The 26,979-nt window shown below is 39.0% G+C and overlaps 1 protein-coding gene and 1 long non-coding RNA gene across 2 annotated transcripts in view; one reads left to right on the forward strand and one right to left on the reverse strand.

The window, feature by feature from the left end:
- Positions 1 to 22,249, forward strand: part of OTOA (otoancorin) — a 38,312-nt gene extending 16,063 nt beyond the window's left edge. Inside the window, 14 exon segments of the mRNA XM_061367610.1 lie at positions 202 to 257; positions 626 to 743; positions 1,235 to 1,308; positions 3,091 to 3,226; positions 4,595 to 4,785; positions 6,550 to 6,643; positions 8,836 to 8,965; positions 12,545 to 12,732; positions 16,763 to 16,918; positions 18,342 to 18,484; positions 18,876 to 19,012; positions 20,010 to 20,107; positions 21,960 to 22,185; positions 22,188 to 22,249. Coding sequence (XP_061223594.1) covers positions 202 to 257; positions 626 to 743; positions 1,235 to 1,308; positions 3,091 to 3,226; positions 4,595 to 4,785; positions 6,550 to 6,643; positions 8,836 to 8,965; positions 12,545 to 12,732; positions 16,763 to 16,918; positions 18,342 to 18,484; positions 18,876 to 19,012; positions 20,010 to 20,107; positions 21,960 to 22,185; positions 22,188 to 22,249 — 1,809 coding nt within the window.
- On the reverse strand, positions 2,406 to 4,870 carry LOC133219941 (uncharacterized). Its single transcript, XR_009727578.1, has 3 exons — positions 4,845 to 4,870; positions 4,656 to 4,751; positions 2,406 to 2,757 (listed from the first exon to the last, which is right to left on the reverse strand). It is a non-coding gene; the product is annotated as an uncharacterized LOC133219941 (long non-coding RNA).
- Positions 22,250 to 26,979: the final 4,730 nt, after the last annotated feature.

Raw genomic sequence — 26,979 nt, forward strand, 5'->3', positions numbered from 1 at the left:
ATAATGCCAGTCAGCAATGTCCTGTCTTGTGAAGAAGAAATTCAGCACTGGGTGACAAACATTTTGGTTGGCCAAGCTGGACCATAGAAATATCTTTAGACTATATAAGAGAGTTAAGCATGCAAAAACCTTGCATTAGTTATTGTATCTTACAACTGGAGTACCTAAGCTTAACTTTAAATATGGTGGGTTTTATTTCAGGCTTTATATCTGTATGAATTACTGTCTAAGAAAAACTACCCTGTTGATCTTCTAAGGTAAGGATGACAGTCTATCTTGAAATGGCGTTTTAAGTCTAGTTCTGCTATGGGAGCATTTTTGAGGTAAACAGTATGTGGTTATTTTGTACTATCTTATGTTTATTCATTCCTTGATGCGACAAGGTAATTCACCTTCCTCATTAAAAAGGGTCTCCAAATCCAAAATCAGGATTGCAGAGGTTTTGGTGTAAAGCTCAGTCAATATGTTTTCAATTTGATTATGGCTTTACTTTCAATAGCCTTTCAGTTACAAGAAACAGGAAAGAGAGGCAGTCAAGAAACTGTGTTTTAGGACATTGCTGTGGGAAGTAAGGACTAGATCCTGCTTAAACATTCAAAAGACTGAACTTTGCTTTTCCTATCAGCACAGGACAGCTTGTGAAAGGAGTAACTTGTCAACACATTGAAAGTATGGGCACAGACATTTTTTTAAACACTTTTAAATTCTTTGAAATGAATCTTCATCTACTTTCTCCATATCAGGTAAAACCAAAGGAAGACTTTGTGTACATAAGCATACTATCTAATAGCCAAGCTGTAGGTAAATTAGAATTCAGTTAATACTTTTTTTTTTTTAGTCTTGTATGTGTGAGCTTGTCTGTTAACATATTTCATTTAAATCTTTTATATGTGAATTTGTCTGTTCTTATACTTTGTTTCGATGACTTCACTTGTTACAAATTGTAAGAAATTCCTACAGTCATCATACTTGCCAATTCATGAGTAATCTGTTTGGAAATATATGTAGATTTTGAAAACATATAAATGCTCTCATGCACCCAAATACAGGATGTTTCATCTCTGATGTTTACAAAAAGAAAACTCTAGACTACTATAAAAAAGCCAAAGAAAAATGCTCTTTGAAGATAATATGCAGTTTTATATATGCTAAATTATAAACTGTAATAAACCATAATTTCCTTCTTTCTCCATATTTCCACATGTTCAAGATATTAATGTTTTGTTGCTCTTAGATTAATTGTTTGGCATGGAAGTTTTGGAAAGTCTCCAATATATCTACTCCTCCATTCCTCTTACTGGTGCTTCCGTGAGTTACATCTTACTACATCTTAAGTTACTTCATCTGTGGCACCACATTCAGACTAGTCCTTCTGAGCACTTTTAAAATAATCTCTTCAGCCCTAAGAAAACTGATGATTCAAATAAATGGTAGCTTATAAAAAGTGGTCACTGATTGTAGCTGAAATCTGTCTCAAATGCAAGTTGGTAATACTTGGTGTCTTTTACTATAGCCCATTTTTGTCACAGTTGTGGATTCCTTTGCATCCTTGAAATCAGACCCCCCTGAAGCTCTCTGTGCCCAGACTAAATCATGGTGCAGTGATGTGGCAGCAGTGAAGATTAAAAAGCTTGTAATGCTGCTGCTTATACTGTTGCTGATGTCCGCTAAAAGAAAGGGGCTCATTTGCTGGGCTTTTTTGAACATACTTGTTTAGAATTACAAAAGTAACATAAATACAGCTTATGCTGGCTTTTGTTTTCTTTGGATTTTGTGTTGGGGTTTTGGGTGGGGGTTTTTTATTTTTTTTTTCCCCTAGGTTGTGAGACTTGGTTTGCTTATTTGTTCAGGGATTTTTTTGAGAGTATCTTACAACAAAGACATTGGGCTCTGCCCAAGCATATTGCTTCATATGTTTAAAATCATTTCAGTGTGTTTAAAGGCATTTTTGTAAGTTAGCAAAACTTTGCTTTATGTAAATAGCCAAGTAATATTCAGTGACAGCTTTTTTCCTTAAGAAAAAAAATAATTGTACCTTGATACGAATTCCTGAATTGTACAACTTGTTAATTCCCCTTTTCTTTCTTTCTTTCTTTCTTTTTCTTTCTTTCTTTTCTTTCTTTCTTTCTTTCTTTCTTTTTCTTTCTTTTCTTTCTTTCTTTCTTTCTTTTCTTTCTTTCTTTCTTTCTTTCGTTCGTTCCTTCGTTCTCTCTTTCTCTCGTTCTCCCTTTCTCTCGTTCTCCCTTTCTCTCATTCTCCTTTTCTCCCTTTCTCCCTTTCTTTCTCCCTTCCTCCCTTCCTTCCTACCTACCTACCTACAAGCTTAAAGGGATAAAAGGGAATGAGAACTGTTCTTTTCCTGGAATAATTTTAACTAAAAAAAAGTGAGGAAAGAAAAGCATTCTGTTTGGAAAGGCATTATTCTTTTAAAAATAGTAAAATAATAATAGAAAGACTTTAATACAAGGCTTTCTATAAGCTGCAGCAGCAAGTTATTTGGCCAACAGTTGCATGTTGCTTGTTCAGGGCCATCAAAAGTCAACTGGTACTCTTGCCTACCAACCCTGGTAATGGTGGACTTGTGAAGCTCCACGATATAGCTTTATTTACAAAGGCTGCTGGCCACTCTAGATGGTAAAGAGCATCATTTTGTTAATTTGGCAGGCCTCTTGGACTTTGATAAAAAGGAAGCCTAGTCTAAAATGACTTGCTGTCCTTAGTCCACCCACCAGATCTTCATTCATCAGAGAATTATTCCTAATAAAAAGAGGAATGGAAAAAAGTTTAAGAATTGCAGACAGTCTCGTTTCACATGGTGTTAAAGCATCTCAGAGCACTTTCATCCACTTGCAGCTATTTACAACCCTCAGCATTTTTTTGAAGTGAGGCACATGTGCTCATGAGCTGGAAGAAGATGTAAGTTAAAGTAAGGTGTGGATTAATTTCAACTTTTTGGGTCTGGCCCATTTATAGTATTTCAAGTCCAGTTTTTCAAGTATGATTTCTCCATCATCGCAGATTTTATGGGTGTGGTTATGGGTGTATGAAGATCAGGTTTATATTATGAGATAATTTGAATTCTTTCTGCAGGATTGAGTACCTGGAGTATGTTTCAGGCCCCTTGTGTGTCCCTTTTGTTGCAAGTCTGGGGAAGACTGAGATGAGTCTTTTGAATCCAAGCCTTCACAAAAAGAATGCTGTCCTACAAAAAGTACAGGAGTGCTTGGTAGGTATGGCTAGGAGGGGTCATCAGTGGAGGGGAGTTGCAAAATAAGTAATCCGTACTGAGCCACTGACAGTTCCAAACTAAGTGAGAGCGATTGATTAGTTTTCTTTCTGTTTAGTGTTACGTGGTGCTTCACAGAGTTATTCTGCCTACTTCAACTCTCCAGCCTGCATGCACATGCTCATGATCTCCTGTATACAGAGAGCAACCTGAAACACAGGCTTTCCTGTTCTGTGTTTGTGCAGTGAAACCATAGCTGGTGGTATCTGAGAACCCACAAGGTAATAGCAAGGCATGCTAATTTCTTCATTGTCACAAGCAAGAGCATTTTAGACTGTTGCTGAGCTCAGAGGAACTCTTAGTGCCAAGGGCCCAAGCAACCTACTGTAGCTGACCTTTGAGCAGGAGGCGTGGACCTGGTGACCTCCAGAGGTCCAAACTCCCTTCTGCGGTTCTGTTTGCACACGTTATTGCACTGCATTTCATGCAGTAATGTCAGTCACCATTTACATAAATTCTTGACTTGCCCATCTGTAGTCTGTATTATGTTTTATTATATATGTGTATTATGTTTTTCTCATGTATAGTTTGTGTTGTTATTCCCTGCCTAAAGAAACCTTTTTGTAGCTTCCTTAACAATTTTCCTTGACTCAAAGGATCTTACAAAGTACTCTCATGAAATGTCATTGCTGACCACAGTGAAAAGGCTGGGACACCCTGGAGCTGACCCGTTTGCATCTGGAGCTGTTCCCTCTTGCTCCAAGCAGTGCTAGTCCTGTAGAGCTGTGCATGGGAAGCTCCATGGAAGAGAAGATGGTACAAGGGGATTCTGTGAATTCTGCTCTCTGGGAAGTTCAGCAGTCACTAGTTTTTAGGAGAAACTATTTTTTGATGTAGTTGTGAATATTTGCATCCTTATACATACTAACCAGCCATATAATCCCTAGAGCTTTCACAGCTGCTATAGAAACCCCTCAGAGTTAAGCCACCTGACAGCAAGAACTTCTCTTTCTTTTGTCATAAGGGGCCATGTGAGGGCTCTGCTGCCAGGCAGAACTGCACCATGTCTGCAGATAGTCACCTGGATAGACTGTGGCAGGAGATTTAGTTTCATTTTTTTTTTTATGTGTGCTTCAATATGGGATAAAGAATACACTGAAAGCTCTAAGTACTTATTAAGTATCACCAGTTGCATTGGTAAAAGCAAGAAGTATAAAGCAGTCTCGGCAGAAATTGTAATTAAGTTGCCAATGCAAACTGTTGTCTTTGTTCCTTAAAGGGTCATGGAGCTTAAATGTGTTGTGATGGAGTTGAGTGATACAGAGCTAAGATTAGCTCTACCAACAAGGTAAATGCTTCTTGTTTCAGAACGGCTCTATTGCTGATGAATATGATGTTGACCTACTTGGAAATTTAATCTGCCACTTACCTCCAGCCTTTCTACATGGCAGAATGTCCCTGAAGGCAATGGCAACAGCCCTTCATCCCTTCAAGCTCTGCCAACAGCTCAGCCACGAGCAGAAGACTGAAATTAAATACAAACTACTTGAGTTATATGGGTAAGGTATTAAATATACCACCTTGCTTATGCTGATGGCTAAGCCATGCAAATACCAACCATTTTCTTTGTCCAGATAGAACTGCAATGAAAACAACACAAAGAACTTCTGTCACTGACTGAGCTTGGGGTCTCTTTCCACTAGAAGGACATTTCTGTTCTTGTGTGTAACATAACTGTGGAACAAAATACACCCCAGGGACACCCTGCATGACTTAATTCCCAGAGGAAAAGGAGAGAAAGTGTAATGTTTGAGGAGGGTCAGGCAAAGAGAGTCTCTGATATGGCAAGAGAAAGGGTGTTACAGACAAAGAATGGTGCAGGAATGCAAAGAATGGAAAAACTGAGGTGAGATACTCAGTATGCTGGTGTGAGAAGAGAAATTAAGATGACTGCAAGCACCTGTGTCAGTGGGAAAGAGCTAAAGAAGCAGAAGGATATAAAGTTCAACCACCTGAAGCAACAAAGCAGACAGCATGTTAGGTATCATTAGTGAGTCAGATTTTGGAGGCTGATTGGAACACTGCTGTATCAGTCCTGCAAAAAACAAAGCCATCCCCTGTCTGGCAAGAATGTACTGTTTCTCTCTTGCATTGTCTTTTAGAAATATCTTGTATTTGAAAAGACTGAATGTATAGTTTCTAACCACCCATCAGCCTTAATGACTGTCACTTGATTCACCTAATTTTAGTTGCTCATTCAGCTTTCTTCTAGTCAGCATTTTTTCCAGTAATGGAATAGCTACATTTTCCACCAGATCCCACCCCTGCATTAATCTTGATACAGATCCATTTTATTGAATCATAATTTACTGTGCTAAATAGTTTAGTTTAGTTTATTACTTGTCTAGTCAAACATCCTCACAGTAGAGCAACAAACCAAAGAAAGTTTTCTGTGAGATCATGTACCACCAACAGATTTGTTACTACCACCTTCTTCAGGCTCTTTTAGGCTGAAAATTATTTATCTAAGTGCTTTCTAAAGTCAACCACCAACTGGGTTGGTTAACTTCTGTCAGATTTGTATCAAGCAAACAGGCCAAACCTGCATGGTGCTAAGGTACCTACATTTTAAAACACCCATCAACACTCAGAATGGAACCTGAACTTGATTTTAAGACCTGAAATTACTACAAAAAAAAAATTAGCATGTTCTTTTAAGAGCTATGGTATCTATCATACAATTGATCTTATACAGAAACGGCATAGGTGTCATTAGATGTGGCTCTCCAAGGTGTTAGATCTGCCTTCCATAACTCCTGACATTGCAGATAACAGACAGTAAAAATACAGAGCTAATAAAGTATGATTTAAATCCTCTGTTCCATCACCTGTGTTTCATGGTTTTCTCCCTCAGTTTTAAAAAGGCAGCATTGGCAGCAGATTGGTGCCACACTGAGTTACTTTCCTGAGTTGTTCAGTGAACTCAATCTTTTCAGAATGAGGGGAAAACTGTCCGCTTCTCCTTGGTGTTCACAGACCTCTCCTTCAGAAATGCTGAGAATACTGTGACTATTGAGGGAGAGGGAGAGCTCCGTTACCACAGTATTTGAAGGCTTTATCTGGATATGTTGAGAATTCTGCTAACGCCACTAATGCTCTGTTTATCAGAGATATGACAAAAGGCAGTCTGTTGCTAATAAGCAATTGGCATAGAATGTCTGTGTTTCCTATATGATACAGTATAAAAAAACCCTGTGAAATTTTAGTATAATTTTGATTGAAAATATTATTCATTGATATAATTTTCCAAAATATTTCTTCAGTTTCCCAAACAACTGGACAGCGGAAACAACATTAGATGTTGGACCATTCATAGCTCTGCTATCAAAAGGGGAATTAAACATCCTTGCTGAAAAGGTATGTTTTTAATATACTTCTTAAATTTGTAAAAGATAATGCTAGAATTTTGATTTATGAATGTCATGGAATCATTTAGGTTGGAAAAGACCTTTAAGATCATTGAGTCCAACCATTAATGTAGTACTGCCGAGTTCACCAAAGTTCACCGCTAAACCATGTCCCTCAGTGCCACATCTACACGTCTTTTAAGTACCTCCATAGCTGGTGACTTAACCACTTCTCTGGGCAGCCTGTTCCAATGCTTTAAAACCCTTTTGGTGAAGAAATTTTTCTGAATGTCTAACCTAAACCTCCCCTGCTGCAACTTGAGGCTTTTACCTCTTGTCACTTGTTACTTGGGAGAAGAGACTGACACCCACTTCACTACAACCTCCTACAAACTATCAAGTAGTTGTGGAGAGAAATAAGGTCATAATGCAGTCTGTGTGACCTGAATGCTAAACTAGGTAAATAATTCTCTTGGCAAGGAACTGTGTGTATTGCTTTCGCACATTCTCGACTCCATCAAAATTTCTTCTTCAAAGTAATGGTAGTATAACCAATTATAGAATCATAAAATAGTTTGGGTTGGAAAGGACCTTAAGATCATCTAGTTTCAACCCCCCTGCCATGGGCAGGGACACCTCACACTAAATCACGTCACCCAAGGCTCTGTCTAACCTGACCTTGAACAATCAGGGATGGAGCATTCACAACTTCCTTGTGCGACCCATTCCAGTGCCTCACAGTAAAGAACTTCTTCCTTTTATCTCACCTAAACTTCCCCTGTTCATGTTTGAACCTATTACTCCTTGTTCTATCACTACAAAGAGTCCCTCCCCAGCATCCTTGTGGGCCCCCTTCAGATACGGGAAGGCTCCTATGAGGTCTCCACACAGCCTTCTCTTCTCCAGGCTTAACAGCTCCAACTTTCTCAGTCTGTCTTCATATGGGAGGTGCTCCAGCCCCCTGATCATCCTCGTGGCCCTCCTCTGGACTTGTTCCAACAGTTCCATGTCCTTCTTATGTTGAGGACACCAGAACTGCACACAGTACTCCAAGCGAGGTCTCACAAGAGCAGAGTAAAGGGGCAGGATCACCTTCTTCGACCTGCTGGTCATGCTCCTTTTGATGCAGCCCAGGAGGCTGCAGGTGCACACTGAAGCTGGCTCATGTTAAGTTTCTCATCAGTCAACACCCCCAGGTCCTTCTCTGCAGGGCTGCTCTGAATCTCTTCTCCACCCAGCCTGTAGCTGTGCCTGGGATTGCCCTGACCCAGGTGTAGGACCTTGCACTTGGCTTAGTTGAACTTTATGAGGTTGGCATTTTATATTCATGTATACAATAATAGTTATATATTTGTCATGTAGGAAAAAAACCCAGTGCATTTATAGTGACAGAGACTCAAACATTTTTAGTACTTTATACCTTGCAGTGTTGTTTCCTCTCTTCTCCTACCTTCCAACCATGAAAGTTGTGTTTCTTATCCTATTAATGAGGTCATACTGATCAAATTAGCATTTACTCATGTGGCCCTTTGCCCTAGGGCCAGTGTAGCATACATAACAATAACTGAGCCTTAGCATTGCACTTTGTAGTTTCTTTGCCCTCTTTAGTTATTCTAATCTTGTAATTTTTATGTATAGGACTAAACTATTCTGGAATGAGGAATTAATTCTTCAAAAGTAATATGCGAACACAATCAGCAAATATTCCTCAGAAGATAATGCTTGTAATTGACCAAATAGAACAGGACTCTTCCACTGAAAGGAAGTTGTCTAGCACAGTGGAGAAGTCAAAAAAGCCTAAAACACACGAATAGGTTGAAATTATTTATCTTAATTTAATTGGGTCCCTATCCTCAATTCTTATACTTGTCTGAGAAATCTAAGACAAAATACTTTCTGTACTACACACACTGAAATGGTGGAACTCACTGTTACGGGAGGGTCTGGACAGAGACTGCAATCAGACAGTGCTCAGGTGTTGCCAGAAGCTGAGAGGGCATACAAGAGGGAGAATCATTCAGAATTTGCTTCATTTATTCTTTTTTTTTCCCTCAGATGTAAGCTGTTGACCTTTGGAGTAGCAACAAATTTACTCTCCTTTTCTAAACATCTGTACATATAGGAAGGAGGTCTGCACAATCTTTCTCTGCAAACTGGTTTTTAAAGGGAAAAGTCTTACTTATTCTTTCTTTTCTTTTGAAGTTCCCAGATATCATTTTACAAATAGCAAAGACAAATGGACCAATTTCTTCAGCTGAAGAGCTTCTATCAACTGTATTTGAATCTGTGTCTAATGCCACTGCCAACATCAAATCATCTGTCACCACACCTGGTCAGTATTTCACATGGTATCTGTGCAAAGTTACAGATTTACAATGATGCTGTTTTGGGCTGTGCTGGTGCAGTTCAAACAGACTTTTTTTGTTTCACTTTATCATCAAATACATTCTGAGAAGCCAAACAACAAAAAGCAAAGCCTCAAATAACTTAGAGGTTCAGACTTACAGCAAAACCAGGTAGTCTTTGTTCTCTTGCCCATGGTTGTCTGATACATTGACCAATTGCTGAAACACTTAATTTCATTACAGGATTGCACAGTTAAGCATCTTCTGGAATTTATCTGACTGCACAAAGGAGAAAGATTAATTATTTGAGTTAGAAGGATTTGCTTATTTTTACTTTCCTGTGTAATCGAAGTGAAAATCCTTGAATTAAAAACCTATGAAGGTGATAAGTTACCATTGTGCCAAAAGATTGCGCATAGTTAATCTTTTGCCAGACATGGGCATATGTTGACTTGCCTGTTCTTAAATCCGCATTGATGGCACTGTATTTTGTCTGTCAAAATGGACAGTTTGTTATAATCTAAAAGGTGTTTTAATTGGCAACCAAACTAATCTGTTAGTGATATTATCTCTGGTAACAAATGGATCATTTTCTTTGTATAAGGTACATTCTTTGACTATATTCTGTTACTACAATAACTTTATTCTTTCTCTTGAAATTCACCCAGGCAGAATTTTTAAGCTATGCCATCCTATGCCATGGGTAACAGCCCTGCTGGGGGGGGAGGCTTTGGAAAGCACTAATGGGAATTTAGACCCCAACAATTTCAAGGAGTTTGTTACTGTTTGTGTTTATGTCTGAAAGTTTTCCCATTGGTTCTCTGCCCAAGACAATACAGGTCCAAGCTCTCAGCAAGCCCTTGAGGCACCATGAAAATCCATCTGCTTGTATAACGATAACTGTGTATCTCTGGGGATGAATTTTTGCTCCTGATACTGCTGTATTTGTATACAGAGAGAGACAGAGGGTGTTCTACAGAGTTGTAGTTTTACATAGCCTGAAAAAACCCCATGACCTCTGTTGATCAGGGAAGTCATTACACAACTAACATGCTCTAAAAAGTGCAGAATCTATCTGGTGGAATAGCAGTGTTAGCCCATCTGTCTGAATGAAATTCACTCTTCCTTTAACAAGTAAACCATCAGATCACCAATCATGTTTCTTTAAACATGGGACACAGGACTATAGAGGTTCAGCATCAGGCAATTCTATATGTTTGTGTCTTTGCATGGGCTTTATTAGGCCGAGATCACAACAACATGAATCCCAAACACTTCTCTAAGCACGCTAACTCAGGTACAGCCCAGTTGCAGAGCACTCTCATCTGCCTTGTAAGGACCAATATAAACCTGCCAGTCAAGCTAATGATCTTTGTCAAAGGGTAACTTGGCTCCAGGGCTATGAGGACTTGTCATTCACTTCGGGTGCATGAGCTCACCCGAGGGGGGAATCTGGAAGATAAAAAATTAAAGGACTTTTCATGCTAGTCTAAGAAATATTTCCACAGTTCAAGTGTGTTACTGAAGTTCTGTTACCAAACATCAACTCCACACAACTCACACAGTGGTTTCAATAAGGAATTAAATTTTATGGCTGATTTGGCTCTTTATCTCATATTATGATATGGCTGTAACTCACTAAAAAATTGGGTATTATGAAAATGGCTCTGGAATAACACTGATGCTCTTCATGGTACCAACCTCCTATTTTACATTTCTTGCAGTCCCATTGTAAGCTAATGTTAGTAACAGTAACAATAAGCAGTGTCAGAGTTATTACATCTACGTCTGCATCAAGAAAAAAAAGGTAGTGCTTAGGGCAAAATGGAAAATAGGAGGTAAAACGCAGAAATCGTGTCTGATGTTCTACTGGAAAGCAGTGGCAATGCTGGAAAAAGAATTCAAGTTACTTACTTCAAGCACTGAGATATTATACTGTGTTACATATAGTATATGTTCTTCATCAAACTAAATGCAATTATATAGCAAAAGGAAGAGTGAAGTAGCATCAGATACAGGAAGCAAAGCCAGGAGTCTAATTAGTATTTCCTTCTGTAATCGCACCAGTGTATCTGGTGTGTTACAAATAATAAAATCAATGTGTTTTTTTGTAAGAACACAAAATATTAGGTTTACTTGACTTGGGGAAGGGAACTGCATTGTGTCTTGATGGGTAGTATTTACATGATAAAAGCTGACCTTTTGCAGCAGGGGAAAGTGAAACAATGCAGCTTCACAAGAGGGTGGTGTAAAGGGAGAGCAGAATGTCAGCTGGTACAGTGGAAGCTGAACAACATTTTCGTTTGCTCAACAGATTCAATCCTTTCTGTGTTCTACCCACTCCTGCAGCTTCCTTTGATGCAAATAAATCCCTCCTCTGCCTCCTTTCAAAGTGCAAATCTACTTTGTGCATCCTCACTTTAATTTGTCTATCTGAGGGAGCTTAGCTCAGGCGCAGCATCTGTGAAATTCTTGCTTTTTACTGGTAACAACTGTATCCAAAGACATGTAGGGATTATTTGGCTTAGGTAATTATTTAATAAGGTTTTCCTAAATTAGTGACAGGAGAGAGAGCAGTAAGCCACTACATTAGGTTTCTAATTTCTGCTTTCCATCAATATTAGAGGTAGATTATGCCGACAGAGACCAGGATTTGTTAAAACACAGAATGGAAGCTGTCTCATTTGATCATGCATAGCACCAGAACCTGACCATAAATAAGATTTTTTTCAATGGAGTTTTGCTGTCTATACAGTTCTGTTGTAAGTGAACAGCCCTCTCTAGATCCTGACAGTTTAACAACATGCTTGACATAAAGAACAAGCACCATGCTTCTCTGACACATCCAGCTTCTGTCTTCACCTTGTTTAAATGTCAGGCAAGTCTTGCAAGACATACATCTTTGTCAGGGTATTTCAGAGTAAAAGGACTTCTCATGTCCGTTATTTTTCCTGTTCAACTGAAATCACGTATGTGCTGTTTGAATGTGAGGTTTATTCAGCTGCAACATTTTTCTGTGAACAGTGACAGAGCTGTACGGAGACTTCCACCAAGGTCATCCCAAAGATTTGCATTTCATTCTTACTTAAAGTGAGGCTCCCAGAGAACAATGGTTTTACCTCAGAATAAGCTCTTGCCTGGGTTTTGATGCCTTTAGGGAATTAGACTTGAAAGAAACTTGCAAGATACTGGTTGTTCTTATTGCACACATCCAGATTTTAATTTTATTGTGTCATCCTGTATTGTAACTGTTCTGAAATATGTCTGCTCTTGTTTTCTTTTCCAGCATGCACTACCTTTGGAGGACAAAGAATATAACCAATTTCTTCCAAGTTAGCCAAATTCTAGTTTTATATCTAGGACAATGTAAATATTTAACAGTGTTAATATTTAACAATGTAACTATTTAAAGAACTTATTTAATTTCAAGATAATTAATTTATCAATATCACATCAGCTGCAGTTAATTCACAAACTGTCACCTTCCTGAATCTCTATATATTGCTTTGATTTCCTTTTTTCCGTCTCCTTGAAGAAAACTCTTGCTATTTTGACTGTTTTTCCAGATTGCCTGGGAACCAGAGCTCCTTCTTCAGATGAAATCATTAAATTAGCAGAAGCAAATGTCTTTTGGTCAGTTCAGGAACTGAAATGCATGGACGCAGGGACTTTTGACAAAAACGTGGAACTTCTTGGGACTGTCTCTGGTTTTAACAGTTCTCAGCTTATTGCCTTGAAGGAAAAAGCCAAGCAGGTAACTATACTGCCTGTGAAGGAAAATTAAATCTATAATTTGATTTGCTGTTATTGAACTATGCAGTTCTAAAATAACTGTGCTATGGCAATGTCACTACTGCTGCAAGAATATCTATTGTTTATTGGAAAAATAATATGAGATGGTGATAGAAGAATATTGCCCTTGCTTTAGAGTCAACAAGCAAGTAGCTCTGAGCTATTGGCAGCTGAAAAACGTAAGTGCTTTTAATTTCTTTTCAGCTGTTTGCTTCTCACTTTTCTTTCATAAATGAAAAATCAGCAAGCAGTACTATAGGCTGTTGATTGGTCTGCTGAGAATTAAATTTGGCACATTAAACTATCTACATCAATGTTAAATATAGTTTACAGTGGTGTAAAACCAAACTGACTGAGAGATACTGTTATTAGGTGAATAAAGCTTGTTCTACCTCCTTGTCACAGTCAGGGACAAAGCCATCAGTGGGAAATTGTAGGGAGGAAAAAAACACATGTGCATTTAGTATGTCTTTAGTAAGATGTCACTGGTGAGTGCAAGTTAAAGAAACAGAGCAGAAAGAAGACCTCTGTATTTGCCAGGTTGTAAATTCATGGAGAGGAACAAGGCTGTAGTCTCAGCTCTCACCACCATTCCTGCAGCACTGCTGGCACCTCTTTCTTTCAGAGTGCAGCAATGCAGCTCCTCTTGAGCTCCTCAGAGAGGTACTTGCCCTGGCTTCATTCTGTATGTGATGCCTATACTGCAGCCTCTCCTCATCTGGCACTGCAGTGAAGGATCTGTGCCAGAGTACTCAGGGGAGAGGAGGGTGCAGTTCACCACCCTGCATCTGGCGCAGAGCATCAGCAAGGTGTCTGGGCTCTGAGCAGTGCTGCCTTGGCCAGCTGTGGGCTGGGAGAGAAGTGAGACCTTGCTCCATCCCTGTTGTTGGTGTTGCACTTCTCCCTGGGGGTGACCTCTTGCTGCTTTGTGGTTGCCTGCACTGCCAGGGAACCCAAACATACTTGTGTTTCAGCAAGGAAAAGCCTTAGGGTGCAGTAAAACAAGTTGTTTTGGTTGCAGAAAACCCAGAGGTGAAGAGGTTATCATCCCCAGCTGATCTTCAGCTTCCTGTCACCAGCATCTGCTGGAAGTTACCTGCTCTGTTTCCATCTCTGCATGGCTAGCTGCTTTGTAATCCTGTTCTGTCAAAATGATCCAACATTTTAAAAGTCATTTTTAGGCTCCATCTGATCATTCTGACAGAATGAGGTTAGGAAGCATCTACAAGTGCAGTTGGTTGTGAGTAGGACAAGTGCAGATGCTTGGAGATCTGAGGCTGTGACCTCTGGAGGAAAGCAGAGCAGGGGACAAGGTGGGCCTGGGCAGCATCTCTTTAAGCCACCAGCTGCAGCCAAAATAGGGGAGCTGATCATGACTTTTGGGTAGAGAAGACCAACAGTGCAGTTTTTAGCAATGAAGCTTCACTTCTAAAACTCCTGTACTGCAACTGTTCAAAGAGAAGTAGCACTAACCAGATTCCCAAAGGCAGATGGTGATTCCCTGCAATTCTCTCTGCTGCCTTGTTGCAGCAGGGCAACAGCCCAGTGCATGAAATGCATTCTTCCCAAGACATCTTCCTTCTGTCAGCATGGAGACATGTGGGTTGGAAAAGGGAGGGAAAAAGAATACAATCCTAGAAGAAAATAAAGCCAGTGCTTTCCAAGATAGTGGGAACTTAAACATTTTACAGCAGTGCAACATAATCATGCACCTACAGAGCGATACTTGCTGTAGAGAAATTGCCAACAAGTTTAATACACTCATATCCCAGCTATATGCAATTCAAAGATACACAGAACTGTAGTGCACAGCATGAAAGTATACTCTGTCTATATGAGTGTTTGAGGACAGATTGCTACTAGACAAAGACAGACTTCCTATATGTTAGTTGGTAAAGTGCAACAGGCTGTTACAGTGAAAGTCAAGCATGAGAAATCAGACAGTACAGGGAAAGCTCTTTGTAATTATGTGCACGTGATGTTGTTATGTTATTAACTAAAGGGCATCTTTGATTAAAGATTTGATTAAGCCAGCTTTAATTTCTCCTAAATCGATTGAATTTCCCTAAAAGAAACTGTGTACTGCTCATTGTTCCAAACTAATTCAAAAAGTCTAGTTATCAGATTGTCTCTAATGAAAGTAAGAAGCTTAGCTCACTCATAAGTGGAAAGTCTCCAAGCTCTGTGATAGTAACAGATGTATAGATCTGCAGTCTCTAGGTGAATGAGGACAAAGGACTGTTTCAGTTTCATGTGTTGTGTTATTTATATCATTATATCTGAGATTTCATCCAGTGCTGTCAGATAATACTATTTATGAAGTACTTCAAATTCTGTAGTTTATGACCTAGATCAAGAAATAGACACATGACATTTATAACTGCATGTGTTTCATGTATCTCTTAAGCTGGAGAATAAAGAGCTTTAAAATTGGGCTAATGCTTTTTACTATGTATTTTCTTTGGAAAAGATTGAAATTTCCCAGGCTTAGACTCTTTTTCTGTTCTTTATGACATCGTAAAACCAGCGAAAAAGATCTGGTGGAAACTCAGGCCCAGCAAAACATCTTCTAAACAAATCCTTAATCCGAGGGTCATAGTTGAGAAAAGTACCTCGGCAGTCCTGAGGCTGCTCTGTGTCGAATATGCACGTTGATGTGAACAGCAGATAGTCTGCAGCTCTGTGTAAGGAGTATCTTATTCCAGATATCCAACCCTTTATTTTATGCAGGTTGTGCAGTTTCGTATGTATCTGAAGGTGCAAACACTATTTAGTAGGCCGCCATAGAGGTTCTCCTTCAGCAAGTCCATACTAGCTTTGGCCTTTCCTTTTTTTTTTTTTTTTAATGCTCTATTGTAGCTATCCTGAAAATGGAATAAATATTTCCACAAATCAGAGAGCATGGATGATCAACTAAGCCTAGGACTGGGCTTTTAGTTTCATTTTTCTGTGTTGAGTTAGCAGCACAGTCATGTACTAGAAAACTGTCATGTTTTTTTGACTGACGTAAGGTAAAATTGCTGGAATACAGGAAACCTTTACAGGGACCTTTATGTAATACCTGTCTTGTGCAAGTCACTTCCTCCAGCTAAAACCCTGTGTCTTTCTTCTGTAAAGACAATTGGCCATATCCTAAGAGGTACTGACCATTGATCACTGTGTTCTGTCATTTCCAACTAAACGTAATTGGCAGTTCTACCCTCTGCAAATTCAACTCTTGAAGGACTTGTTCCTTATTCTGACAGACCTTTTCCTGAAATCAAAGTTTTCTTAGAGTTGATCTGTGAGAGCTTTTGAATTGCTGTAACGATAGATATCACAGATAAGGTTAAAACCACTGGAACTTGTCAGTTTAGATACATTGGTACTGGTTTAGAAGAGCTCCTGCTTATTTCTTTGTTTTTACAGAGCTTTACAGATTTAACTGTATCAATATGTAAAAACACATTTAAATTATTTTTTTTTTTTTTATATTGCATGCACGCAAGCTAGAAATCAGAACTTTAGTAATTGGCTGTTTGTCTGTATTACCTGATTCTCTACTTTGATTTCGGCTTTTCTGGTCAATGCCTGAGCCAGAATAACTGGTTACAAAGGCAATTAAAGGTCACTCCACCAGAGTAATTGCAGCTACTGTGGAAGCCTGGGTTGTCCAGGTGCTGCTTTCATGGTAGTGGTGTAGCAGTGTGGATCTCAGCACAGACTTGCATTTTCATTGGGTTTAGTAGTACTTTCTCCTACAGCAACACTTCCAGGAGTCCCCGTGCTGACTTACCAACAAGTTCAAGCTGTACAAATTACAGCATTTTTAGATAAACTAACCATTATTAGTGTAGAACCTCAAAAACCTTCACAGTACACAAGCTCTGCCTTTGGTGTGCAAAGAGGCATACTGCTGGTATTGGGACTTTATAAATCAAGGGGGTTGAGAATGGTGTATACAGAGGAAGATACATAATGATCTATTAGACATTAATGAACCTCTTCTAAAGGTCTGGGGATTGCTGCCGGACTGGAAGAGTTACCATATTGTTTCCCTGGGCCGCATTGCTATGGCACTCACTGAACATGAAATTGAAGAGCTGGATTTGCATTCTATTGACACCATTTCTGTACTTAGTCAGCAAACAGGATGGACTCTTACCCAGGTAAGTATGTTACTGAAGGTACTCCTGGTGAAAGGCCCTGGATTCACACTCATTGGGAGTGAAGTCCTAGAAACAGATATAGCAATCCACACTACTCCCTGCTGCTTTTCTGCAGCTGTGACCCCAGTGAAAGTGGGCAGGTAGGTCAGCACTGATGTCTGCCTGGCTGCTGGCTTCCCTGGTGAGATGACCCAGAGGACATCAGTCACTTTCAATTGTGATGGTGACGAGTGTATTCTTTAGCACTTGCCCACTAAATAGTAGAAAGAGGTCAGCAGCTCATCTCACCCTAGCCCTAGAATAGATACTACTGCTAGGAGACACTAACCCTTCGTAAGAGTAATCACTGAAGAGGTAGTGTTTCCCCAGGCCCAGCGTCCACTGCCATAGAAGCCTAAGTTATTAGCAAATATACCCCTCACATCTTCCTTTATTTGAATAATTACTAATTATGTCAATGGGACTTTGATAAAAAGAGTTAAAACCTTTTATTGTATATGCAGTTGGCAGCATATTTCTGACTTTGGGACCCATACCATCAGGGCTCCTCAGTTGCACAGATGCTGCATGGTGGCAGGCAGCTTTGGCAAAATATCACGCATCCATGTAATAGATTCTCGTTCTGAAGAGCACCATCAGAAAGAAGCACTTGGGGGGGAGGGGTGCGATTTATACCATATTAATTGGCTTTTGAGGTTTCCTGCTGTCAGTAAGAACAGCTGGTTAAGAGGCTCATCCTACCTAACTTCAGTTGTCTAGACGTTAGGCAGCTAGTTTAAGATAGTCATTTGAGGCTCAGCATTGCGGATTAGGAAATCTTGGAATATGCTTATTCCTTTTGCTGACTTTGGAGGATGCCTTGGCGACAGGCTTAAGCTAGACACATAGTTTTTAAACGGTTAGTTTAGAATGAGCACTGTCCTAAATGACTTAGGCTTGCAGAAGCATTTTAGTACCAATACCCCATTCATTTCTGAAAACTGCCCAAACACAGGTCATCACCTATAGGTAGCACTTAGATAAGACAACCTGAGGATTAGGAAAAACTAAAAATTTCATATTGAGCCCCTTCAGTAATTTGTTTTCTTACAGCAATTTAAATGAATTGGGCAGTTCTGTTGGTAACTGAGTGCCTCTTTCTTCTGGTGAAGTGTTTGCTTGTGACCTGGGTCACAAGCAGAGGTACAAAGTGCTTTCAAATCACTTGCACTTGGGAAGTGGTTGTGTAACAGTGCTTTGTTTAAGAGTCACATACAGATTGTGACAGTGCTGCTCTTGAATATGGCAAAGTTCCAATTAATTATATCAGGGAGCCTCAGGATTACATACGGTACATGGCTTCTGGTAAGATTTTGAGCTTTAGTAACAAAGCCTTCAATTATATTTACTCTGTTCATGCATAATATTTTACTGCTTTTTGTAGGCAAGATCTATTTTGCAAGGTTTTCTAGAAGACTCTGGTCAGACAATCAGTACCCTAAAAAGCTTTGATTTAGTTGGATTAGGAGCTATTCTCTGTGCTTTGAACTCCACAGAAATCATGTCCATAAAGCCTGCTGAATTCAGGTAATGTATTTAATACTTAATGAAATATTCATTAGTATCTCTGTTGATAACATTTATTGTGCATTTTTTTCCTTCAAGATTTCCAGAGCCTAAAGGATGATATTTTACATTTTAAATGCTTTTAGAAAGGTAATAGCTATTACAGAAGGTGTACACTAGATACTTAAAATATATTCTATTTTAGGTTTCCTCTGCCATTGATATCTCACCATTTAAGTATTGCATTGAGAAATCCAGGTTTTTGCTCAAAGCGTCAAACATTCACACGCAATTTGTGTACATATGTTTTGAGTGGAAAATGGGTTTAGAGACCTCTTACAGTAGACTAAGTATATTCCAGGCATATTTATGTAATTGCAGCATCTAACATTAACTTTGTTGCCTTTTACAGTGCTGCTGTTGCAAGAATTGGCCTGTTGTTTTGTAGCACCCCTGTTCTGAGGCAGTTTAAGGAGATGGCAGAATCTGTGTTTGGTACTGCTACCAGCTGGAACAGATCTGTTTTGCAGGAAATTGGTACAATAGCAGGTAACAGAAATCAGACTCCAGATGGTGATGGTTCTGAAGCATTGTTATGAAGCATAAAGAGACAGGTTCACAGAGCAGGGCTTTTTTCTAGGCTGGAAAAAGGCATTTCTTCTATAGAGCAGTTACCTGCAGGGATGGACATTCAGCAATTTCATTAACACTAAGGAAAAGTTGTGTTATCTCAGTCCATAATGTTCTCTCAGTCCTCTCAAACCAACTTTGGGGAGCATACCCTTGAAGTCATTTGGGTCCTGTAAGCTGGAATGGGTAAATCAAGGAGGGTGAAACCAATCAGGTTTTCAAACCCACTCACTGTTTGTCAACCACACTGCCACAGGAGTGGCTGTGTTTGGTCAGAGCAGTGCTCTAGCTGACCGAGCATCCTGCCTCCAACAGTGGAAAGAATGGGCTGCCTGGGGAAGAGCGAAAGAGCAGCAGGGTTGTCAGCCTGGAGTGATACTTCTCCAGAGTGTCCTTACAGTCTCTGAGACTTCCTGAGCCAGAGATCCCACACAATTTTGTTAATGGATTTTTTTTCCCTGTAATCACTTAACTGCACACTGAACTCATAAATTTTAGCATCCCTGATGCCTGCAGCAATGATTTCACACTGTAAGTACCTAATGAGTGAAGAAGTAATTCCTATTGCATGCTTACACAACCCTATCTTGTATCAGAAGAGGCTGTGAATAAGCATTCCTTAATAATGCTGCTTATGATTTTATTGATTTTTATCACTCTGTCGTTTCCAAAAGTAACTCAGGTAGAGTACATTCCATACTGTAGCGTACATTCCAATGGTTAAAGTCAGATGATTTATAATGTTGGAATATAATGAAAGAAAGACAAAAAAAAAGAACCAGTATCTCTCTCCTTAACACACTGAAGTAAACCATTTATTAGATGTTTTGTATGAATGCTTAAAATTTGTATTTTCCTAAAAATAATAAAAAGAGCATTAACTGAGTTGTGTTCCTATTCTGGTTTGGTTTTTTAGGTGGTTTGAATGAGGATGAATTAAAAGCTTTTGAGAAAAATTTGATGCCATATTTCCAGCCCATGGCAATAAGACTTATACCTCCTGAAATTTTCCAAGTAAGAGCTTGGTTACTGAAGATGTAACCAAATTTCTATCATTTTTAGTATAAATAAACTGCAGCACTGATTTATAGTTTGGTTTTGGGTTTCAGCAAGAATTTTTCTATGGTGTGTTAAGTGAGAGGCAGTCAAGGATCTGAAACATTAACTTTCAGCTATATCATCTGTATTTGTGATGCCCATAAAATACGCTAGATAAGCTTTATTTATTCTTCAGAATACATCCCAAGGAAAAAGCAAAGATCTAGGGTTGGAAAGCAGGGAACGGACTCTTTCTTCCCACCCTATATTCAAATATGAGTTTTCTTCTCTGTTTATTAACATTAGCAAGGACCTTATCACAGCTACTCTCTGCTGACTATGTAAGAGCTTTTCTATTATCCTAAAATTTGGCAACATTATCCCAGGTTAGCTCTAAAAACCAGATTTTCAGCAGATACAGATAGAAAAGAATTTCACCCAATTACATCTGAACATGGACCAGAAATAAGAATATGGATCTTGAGATCTCTGCCCCAGACTTCATTTGACCTAGTGACAAGATTAATATTCTGCCTATGCTGGTCTCTTTCAGATGCTCAGACAAGCAATGTACTTATGGATAGATGAGCTAAGCAGATAGTGAATTGTGTCAGCTTCCATAAAAGAGAAAAAAGCCCTTGAACACTAACTATTTTGCACAGTACCACTGACAGTTTAGATGAGCCTGAATTGTCCTTTGTGCAACTGTTTCTTTGAAAAACAGACAAAACTGAAGATCTATGGCATCTTGTAGAATTTCCTTCAAATATCACGTTTTGTTAGTAAGAATGGTAACAATGCAACAAAATGTGCTTAATGAATAACAGGGCACCTTCCTGGAAGAAGTTTTCAGAATTTGAAACATTCAAAGCAGAATTTGATTTTACACAACTTTGTGTAACTTCATTTTATGGCTGAATACATTATTCAGTTTCTGATTTATGAAGCGTTATGGACATTGAGTTAAGAAGAGGCTCAGTTCAGAATTTCTGGACCCATAGGCATCTACATGTGTTTATTCAGTTTGAAAAAACACATCATTTGGCAGACAAAAATCAGGAAGGGTTTGCTCTATTGTCTGACCTACTTGGAAGGGGAATTTAATCTTTCTAAAGTAGAACCTGGATACAGAATTACTGCAGCAAAGTAGGCTTGCTGTGTAGGAGGGCTAAAATTCTTGTGACTGCAGAATGTTAACTAGAATCAAAGCAATCCAGCACACCCAATACATGCAGGCTTTACAAACTGGTTAATTTTTATGTGATATAAGATAATAACTGTAAGATTATGATTGCCATCTTTCATTTTTAAACTCAAGTTTTAATATGACCAAATTTGAAAGATTTTCAATCTAAATGAGAAAATTGAATAATGGAATTAAAGCACGGGTTTTTTTCATCTCATAGTTTTACTGCTAGCTATAATCAAAGGTCAAATATAGGTTCAAATGAGGTTGCCTGGGAGCAGATGTAAGAGAGAATAAATGACAAAAACAAGAGAATACACAGTGTCATCGGTGTTTGAACAGATCAGAAAATAAATGGCTGGAAAATTAAACTCCAGCAATATATTGAAGAAGTGTTCAATATAGTGTTGGCATAGAAAGCTTTTTCAAACTGGCAGATCCCAGCAACAAAGAGAAGGGTGAGAGCCAGATGAATGGTCAGTAAATGAATGCAGAGGGGGGTTTTAAGCTCTATTGAGGTTTTTTTTTTATAGCAACACAATGTTGAAAGCTACTTCCTCTTGTTCTAAATGCAAGGCAATGCTGACTTCTGATTCCTTACCTGCTTTCTGTAATTGACAGCCTGGCTTTTATTTCTCCTAGGCATTGTCCCCAGAACAAATAGCAAACCTGGGCCCTGAAAATGCCGCCATGGTTACCAGGTCACAGCGTGAGCATCTGAATACATCACAGCTCCAAAGCCTTCAGCTGGCACTGGATGGAGCCAGGACAAGCACCCCAGAGACACAGAACACTGCAAGCACTACCCAGGAGGTGCAAACCGCAGCTCCAAGTGGTGAGTATATTTACTCCCTTCTGCAGAGAGGGGAAGGGCACACAGCAGTGGGGTGTTTAGTCCTGCATCATCCACCAGGATCACACCTGTATTTTGAAAGTGGGTTACACTGAGTTTCCTAATCAACTATTTAACTCACACCTTAAATCTCATGCCTCAAAACACTTGTTTGACCAAGACAAACAAAGTATGTTGTTGGATTTACCCACAACAAAAGATAATGGAGGATGACAGTTAGAAGGCATTAGCAGCTATATGTTGCTAGTAGTGTTACACTATGCTAAGTACTAGTTTGTGTAAAATGCAGTCTGAAACAGTGAGCTTTTCCCTCCCCTTCTTTCCGATATTTTTGGCTAAATTTAAGGTAGGGCTCTCCATCTCTGGACCTTCAGATCACAACCATTACCTACAGCAGAACCTTGTTTTGCAAAGCTGAAAGGAGGTAGCACTGGGTTGGATTAGTATATTTATCAACACTGTAGGACCTCTTGAGCAGTTTTTCCTGCTGTTCCCATCCTATTTGGAATTAAAGCTTATTAGTACCTATATTTTAGTGGTTTAACATGTTTAGTGGTTCTTACTTCTCCATATTGCACTTTATACCAGACAAGTTGTGCTGGCAAATGTGTTAGTGGATGCTTTACAATGAGTGAGAGTTTGGATTCAGTCAAGCCAACACTGAGAATTTATCACTATCAGACAGCAAATATTGTTGCTTCCAGTGATACCAGTGAGACATAAGCTGTTGAAGAAGAGAGAGGAATGTTGAAGTGCTAAAAGAGGAGTAAGGGGGACTGAATTGCTAAGATGCCCTTGCTGGAAATTAGAGCAGACCTTCCCCAGAAAGTCTAGGTCCCTCATGTTTGACCTGTCCCTCTGTAGATATGCCAAAGTGAGGAGTTTTCTGGGTAAAGATCACCTGAGTTCTTGAGCTTCTTGTTCATTTTCCTACCTCTAGTGAGTACCACCCCTAGGTAAAGCTGCTCTTCAGAGCTGTGTATGTTAAACTGGAAGTGAGTATTCTGACCAGTGTCATCTTTTGAGCAGCTGAATGTAGTTAGGATTCAGATATTGGAATTTGCTGCACCTCTTTGGGGTCATGTAGGTAAGACTGTACTAGTGACACTAAGATGTAATGCTTTCTGCTTTTCAGATGCTCCTTGTTTGAGTGGCTTCGGCATCTGGTTGTATGCTGTGATTACACTACATCTGCCTTTCTGAATCCGTATTTGTTAAGCTTGAGGTAAGTTATATTTTCAATAAGAAGTAGCTTTATAACAGAAACAGGGAACAACACAGGGAGAAGGACTGTAGGACCTTCTTCCTGCTTTAAGTACAGAGACAACAAATTTGAATATTTTTTCTGTATTACAAAGGTGTCTTGTACCTCTGTTAGACTATCTTTGAATCTAATCAAGGGGAAAGCCCTTTATCTTTACTGTAAGGCAAACATTAACAAAAGTTTACTTAAAATTCCATGTAACACCACTCCATTACTGCATTGTTATTTGGAATATATTGTTGGTATTAATCTCTATTGTGCCTGTTCCAGTCTAAGATGTTACTCCACAACCACTTTGATAATCTCCAGTTAAAAGAATGTTGCCATTAACTTTTATTGGATTTTACCATTTTAACAGACTAAAATTTAATGACAGCCCTGGGCTTAAGGTATAAATTCCATTTAAGCAGGCTAAATGCTGGAATGTTCTACTTAGTCTTTAAGACTGCAAATCAAACTATGTTAAATGACTTAATTTTCTTTGCTTTTTGATTTTCAGTGTCCTGGAGCTTACAAAGGAGATGCTAAAGAGTTGCAGCTCAGCATGAATAGTAGATCAAGAAGCTCTGAGATTCCTGAGTGCAGAGTGCTTAATTTCTTAAAAGCAGCACCTTCCTCTGCCATCATGAAGTATTCCCTTTCTCTATCTTTAGGATTAACAAGTAACACAATATCCCTCCAAATACTTCAGACAAATTTCAAAACTGAAAATGGCTTATCTGTCTCATGAGACAATGGGTAAAAGATATGCTTATGTGTTAGGTAGGAGCCTAAACTATCTAGGGGACAGGTAGCAGGTGATTGTTATTTGGAAGGTGGTGTATTGTACCCAGTGCTTTTTATATTGGCTAATTTGCTCACACTATTGTATCCTCCCATTGCATTTTCTTCTCGTAGTTTTGAGCATACTTTCCCCTGGACAGAGGCTATCCTTCTGTGTGACCTAGGAGAAACCATACTAAAAATTACTGCTGCTGAGATAAAATAACTTTATCTATGGCCTGATGGTTTTAATCCTGCTGAGGTAAGAAGTGATGATGTGCTCTTATAATATAAGCACCTGTACGAAATGCAGTTCCTCATGGGTGTATGTATTCAACACAGAGGGCATTGGCAATACTATTTCATGCAACAGAATGCACCATGGAAATATGCTTATGTTCATCATAAGCTCCCTCCACTTCAGGTGGGGTTGAAGCATACACCTGGGAATAATAAGGGAAAACTGTTCACTGGGTCTACATACTACTAGGACTGTCAATCCAGTGCTTTCCACAAGTTCTATACTATCTAATTTATCATAAACCACAAATATTCTTATGTGTTTTATCAACATATGGCTTATGTGTCTAATGTTTCTCATGCAACACCTCAGTATTTTAAACAGTAGAGAAAACATTAAACCCCCCCTGCATGTGAACATACTTTCTGATGTTGTTCAACTTGATGTAATACCAAGAAAGCATGGTACAGTTCTCCATTTTGCCATTGCAAAAGTCTCCATATTTTTCTAGACTAAGAAAGGCAATGCATAAACTTAAAAGTTTAGCTCTTTCATTTAGGGCTGTGCTCTAGTAAACGCCTTTCAAATACTTATTTGTATCTCTTTATGGCAAACATTACTTCTAGCTCTCAGCACTGAAAGAATTGAAATTTTACTACAGGTGGGAAAGCAGTAGGAGTGGGGCTGAGAGGGAGAGGCAGAGGGAAGAGGCTTGCCACTGCTAGGGAGAGGGTGAACTTAGCTGTTGCTGCTGTTGGGGAGTAACAGCTCCCACCACAGTCCCATATACTCTAATTCCTGCAGCAGCAGGAGGCAGCCTAATTTTCAGGGTGTTGTTATTGGCAAAGTAGGCAGTGAGAGCGTGGCCGTATTTCACACCCTCCTGATCCCTCTCCCTCTTCAGCAACCTGCTGCTCTAGGAACTGCCTGTGCCTATAACTAACCCTGGCAAGTGTGACATGATGTTACAGGTAGTACTATGTGCTCTAGTTTGGCATTTTATGAGCAAAGAACTAATATTCCTGCAAACTGCCTTGAACCTTTTTATCTAATGCTAACAATAAGATTCCAGTTCTTCCCACTGTTTCCTTTACTGCATATAAACAGTAGATTGCAGCATTTATTTTAAAAGAAGAGAAAAAAAGTTACATTAATCCCAGAGAATAAAATGACTACTAAAACAAAAAACTGCTTCAGTGGAACAAATCTGTTATAAAGATTTAGCTGTTTTTTTCATATAAAAAAGTTCTGTCTCATTTGGATGTGAAAGTACCAAGAAGTTGTTTGATTTCTAGAAATTGTGTGACTTGAATTCTGAATTCTTTGTGCCCTTCCATGAAGATGCAGGAGAATATTTTCAGTCAAGGATACAATCAGCATTTCCAGTTGAGCTGTTTAAGTCGGATACATGACTTAGCTATACCAAGCACTTAAAAAATCTGTATGAGCTGAAAATTAACTTCTTCTGTCAATGTACCTGGGAGTGATTCCGTCAGCAATTATGTGAGTCAGAGTTTAGCTTTTAATTGGAGCAGGAGTGAACTCTTTGTTTGGTGCCATCTGTGCTGTGATTTCTTTCAAGCACAAGTACTTTTAAATAGTTGAACTCCTTGATTATTTATTTTATTAAATTAATTATTATGTTAATAATTTTGGCATTGCATTTACATTTGGCCAAATATGTGTCTGTTTCTTACAAGAGTGCTGTAGGTAGGGTAAACGTTCAGCACCCACTTAATGTACTTATTTCATGGTGAGATTACAAATCCTGTTTGGTTTGTTAGACGGTGTGAGCATCTTGGATGGTGAGTATTGTAGAAAAGCAATTACACTTTTGCCAATGTAGCTCTTGTAAAGGTCACTGATGGAAAAATCCATTCTACAAAAACTGTGATTCATGAGATACCTCCCTCAAAACTGTTGAAACTGAATTTCTGGGAAGAATAGATGGAAAGGAGAGAAAGAGATGGAGAGTGCTAGTGTACATGGTATGTAACCCATATATGTAATCTGCTATCTGTTCACTTCCAGTAGCTAAGAGAAAACTGAAATGGAAACTTTACTTTTCACTCTTGTGAAACAAAGCACAGTTAATGCAGGCATCCATGCCACAGGATACCACTAGTCATACAGATCTGTGCATATGTGTAGTACATACAAAATGAATGTGATCACTTTTACTGGAATGCATTAATGGGAAAAATGTCTCACAGTCCTTCTTCATGCTAAAAAGATTTTGGGGAAGAATATATTACAGAGAACTGTTGTGTAAAGATTTCTTTGATCCTTAAAAATATGTTGTTCTTTATTATGTCAATGTGGGTAACATTTGTCTAAACCAAGCTTGATTTTTCCAGTATCTTTTTAGTTCTAACATTTATATTTGAGAATGGCAAAAAAAATCAGATTAATGCATAAATCTGCTGTTCAATATATAGCATGGCAACCATTTTCTTCTCTGGGTATTGTGAGAATTGCAGCTCTTCTCTCCACTTGTGACTACCCTGATGGTTGCTAGGCACTGCCGTATGTACTGCAGGAT

The sequence above is a fragment of the Neopsephotus bourkii genome, unplaced genomic scaffold (genome assembly GCF_033783945.1).
Source record: "Neopsephotus bourkii isolate Nb327-2 ecotype Australia unplaced genomic scaffold, CSIRO-AGI_Nbou_v1 NB_126, whole genome shotgun sequence".
NCBI lineage: Eukaryota > Metazoa > Chordata > Aves > Psittaciformes > Psittacidae > Neopsephotus > Neopsephotus bourkii.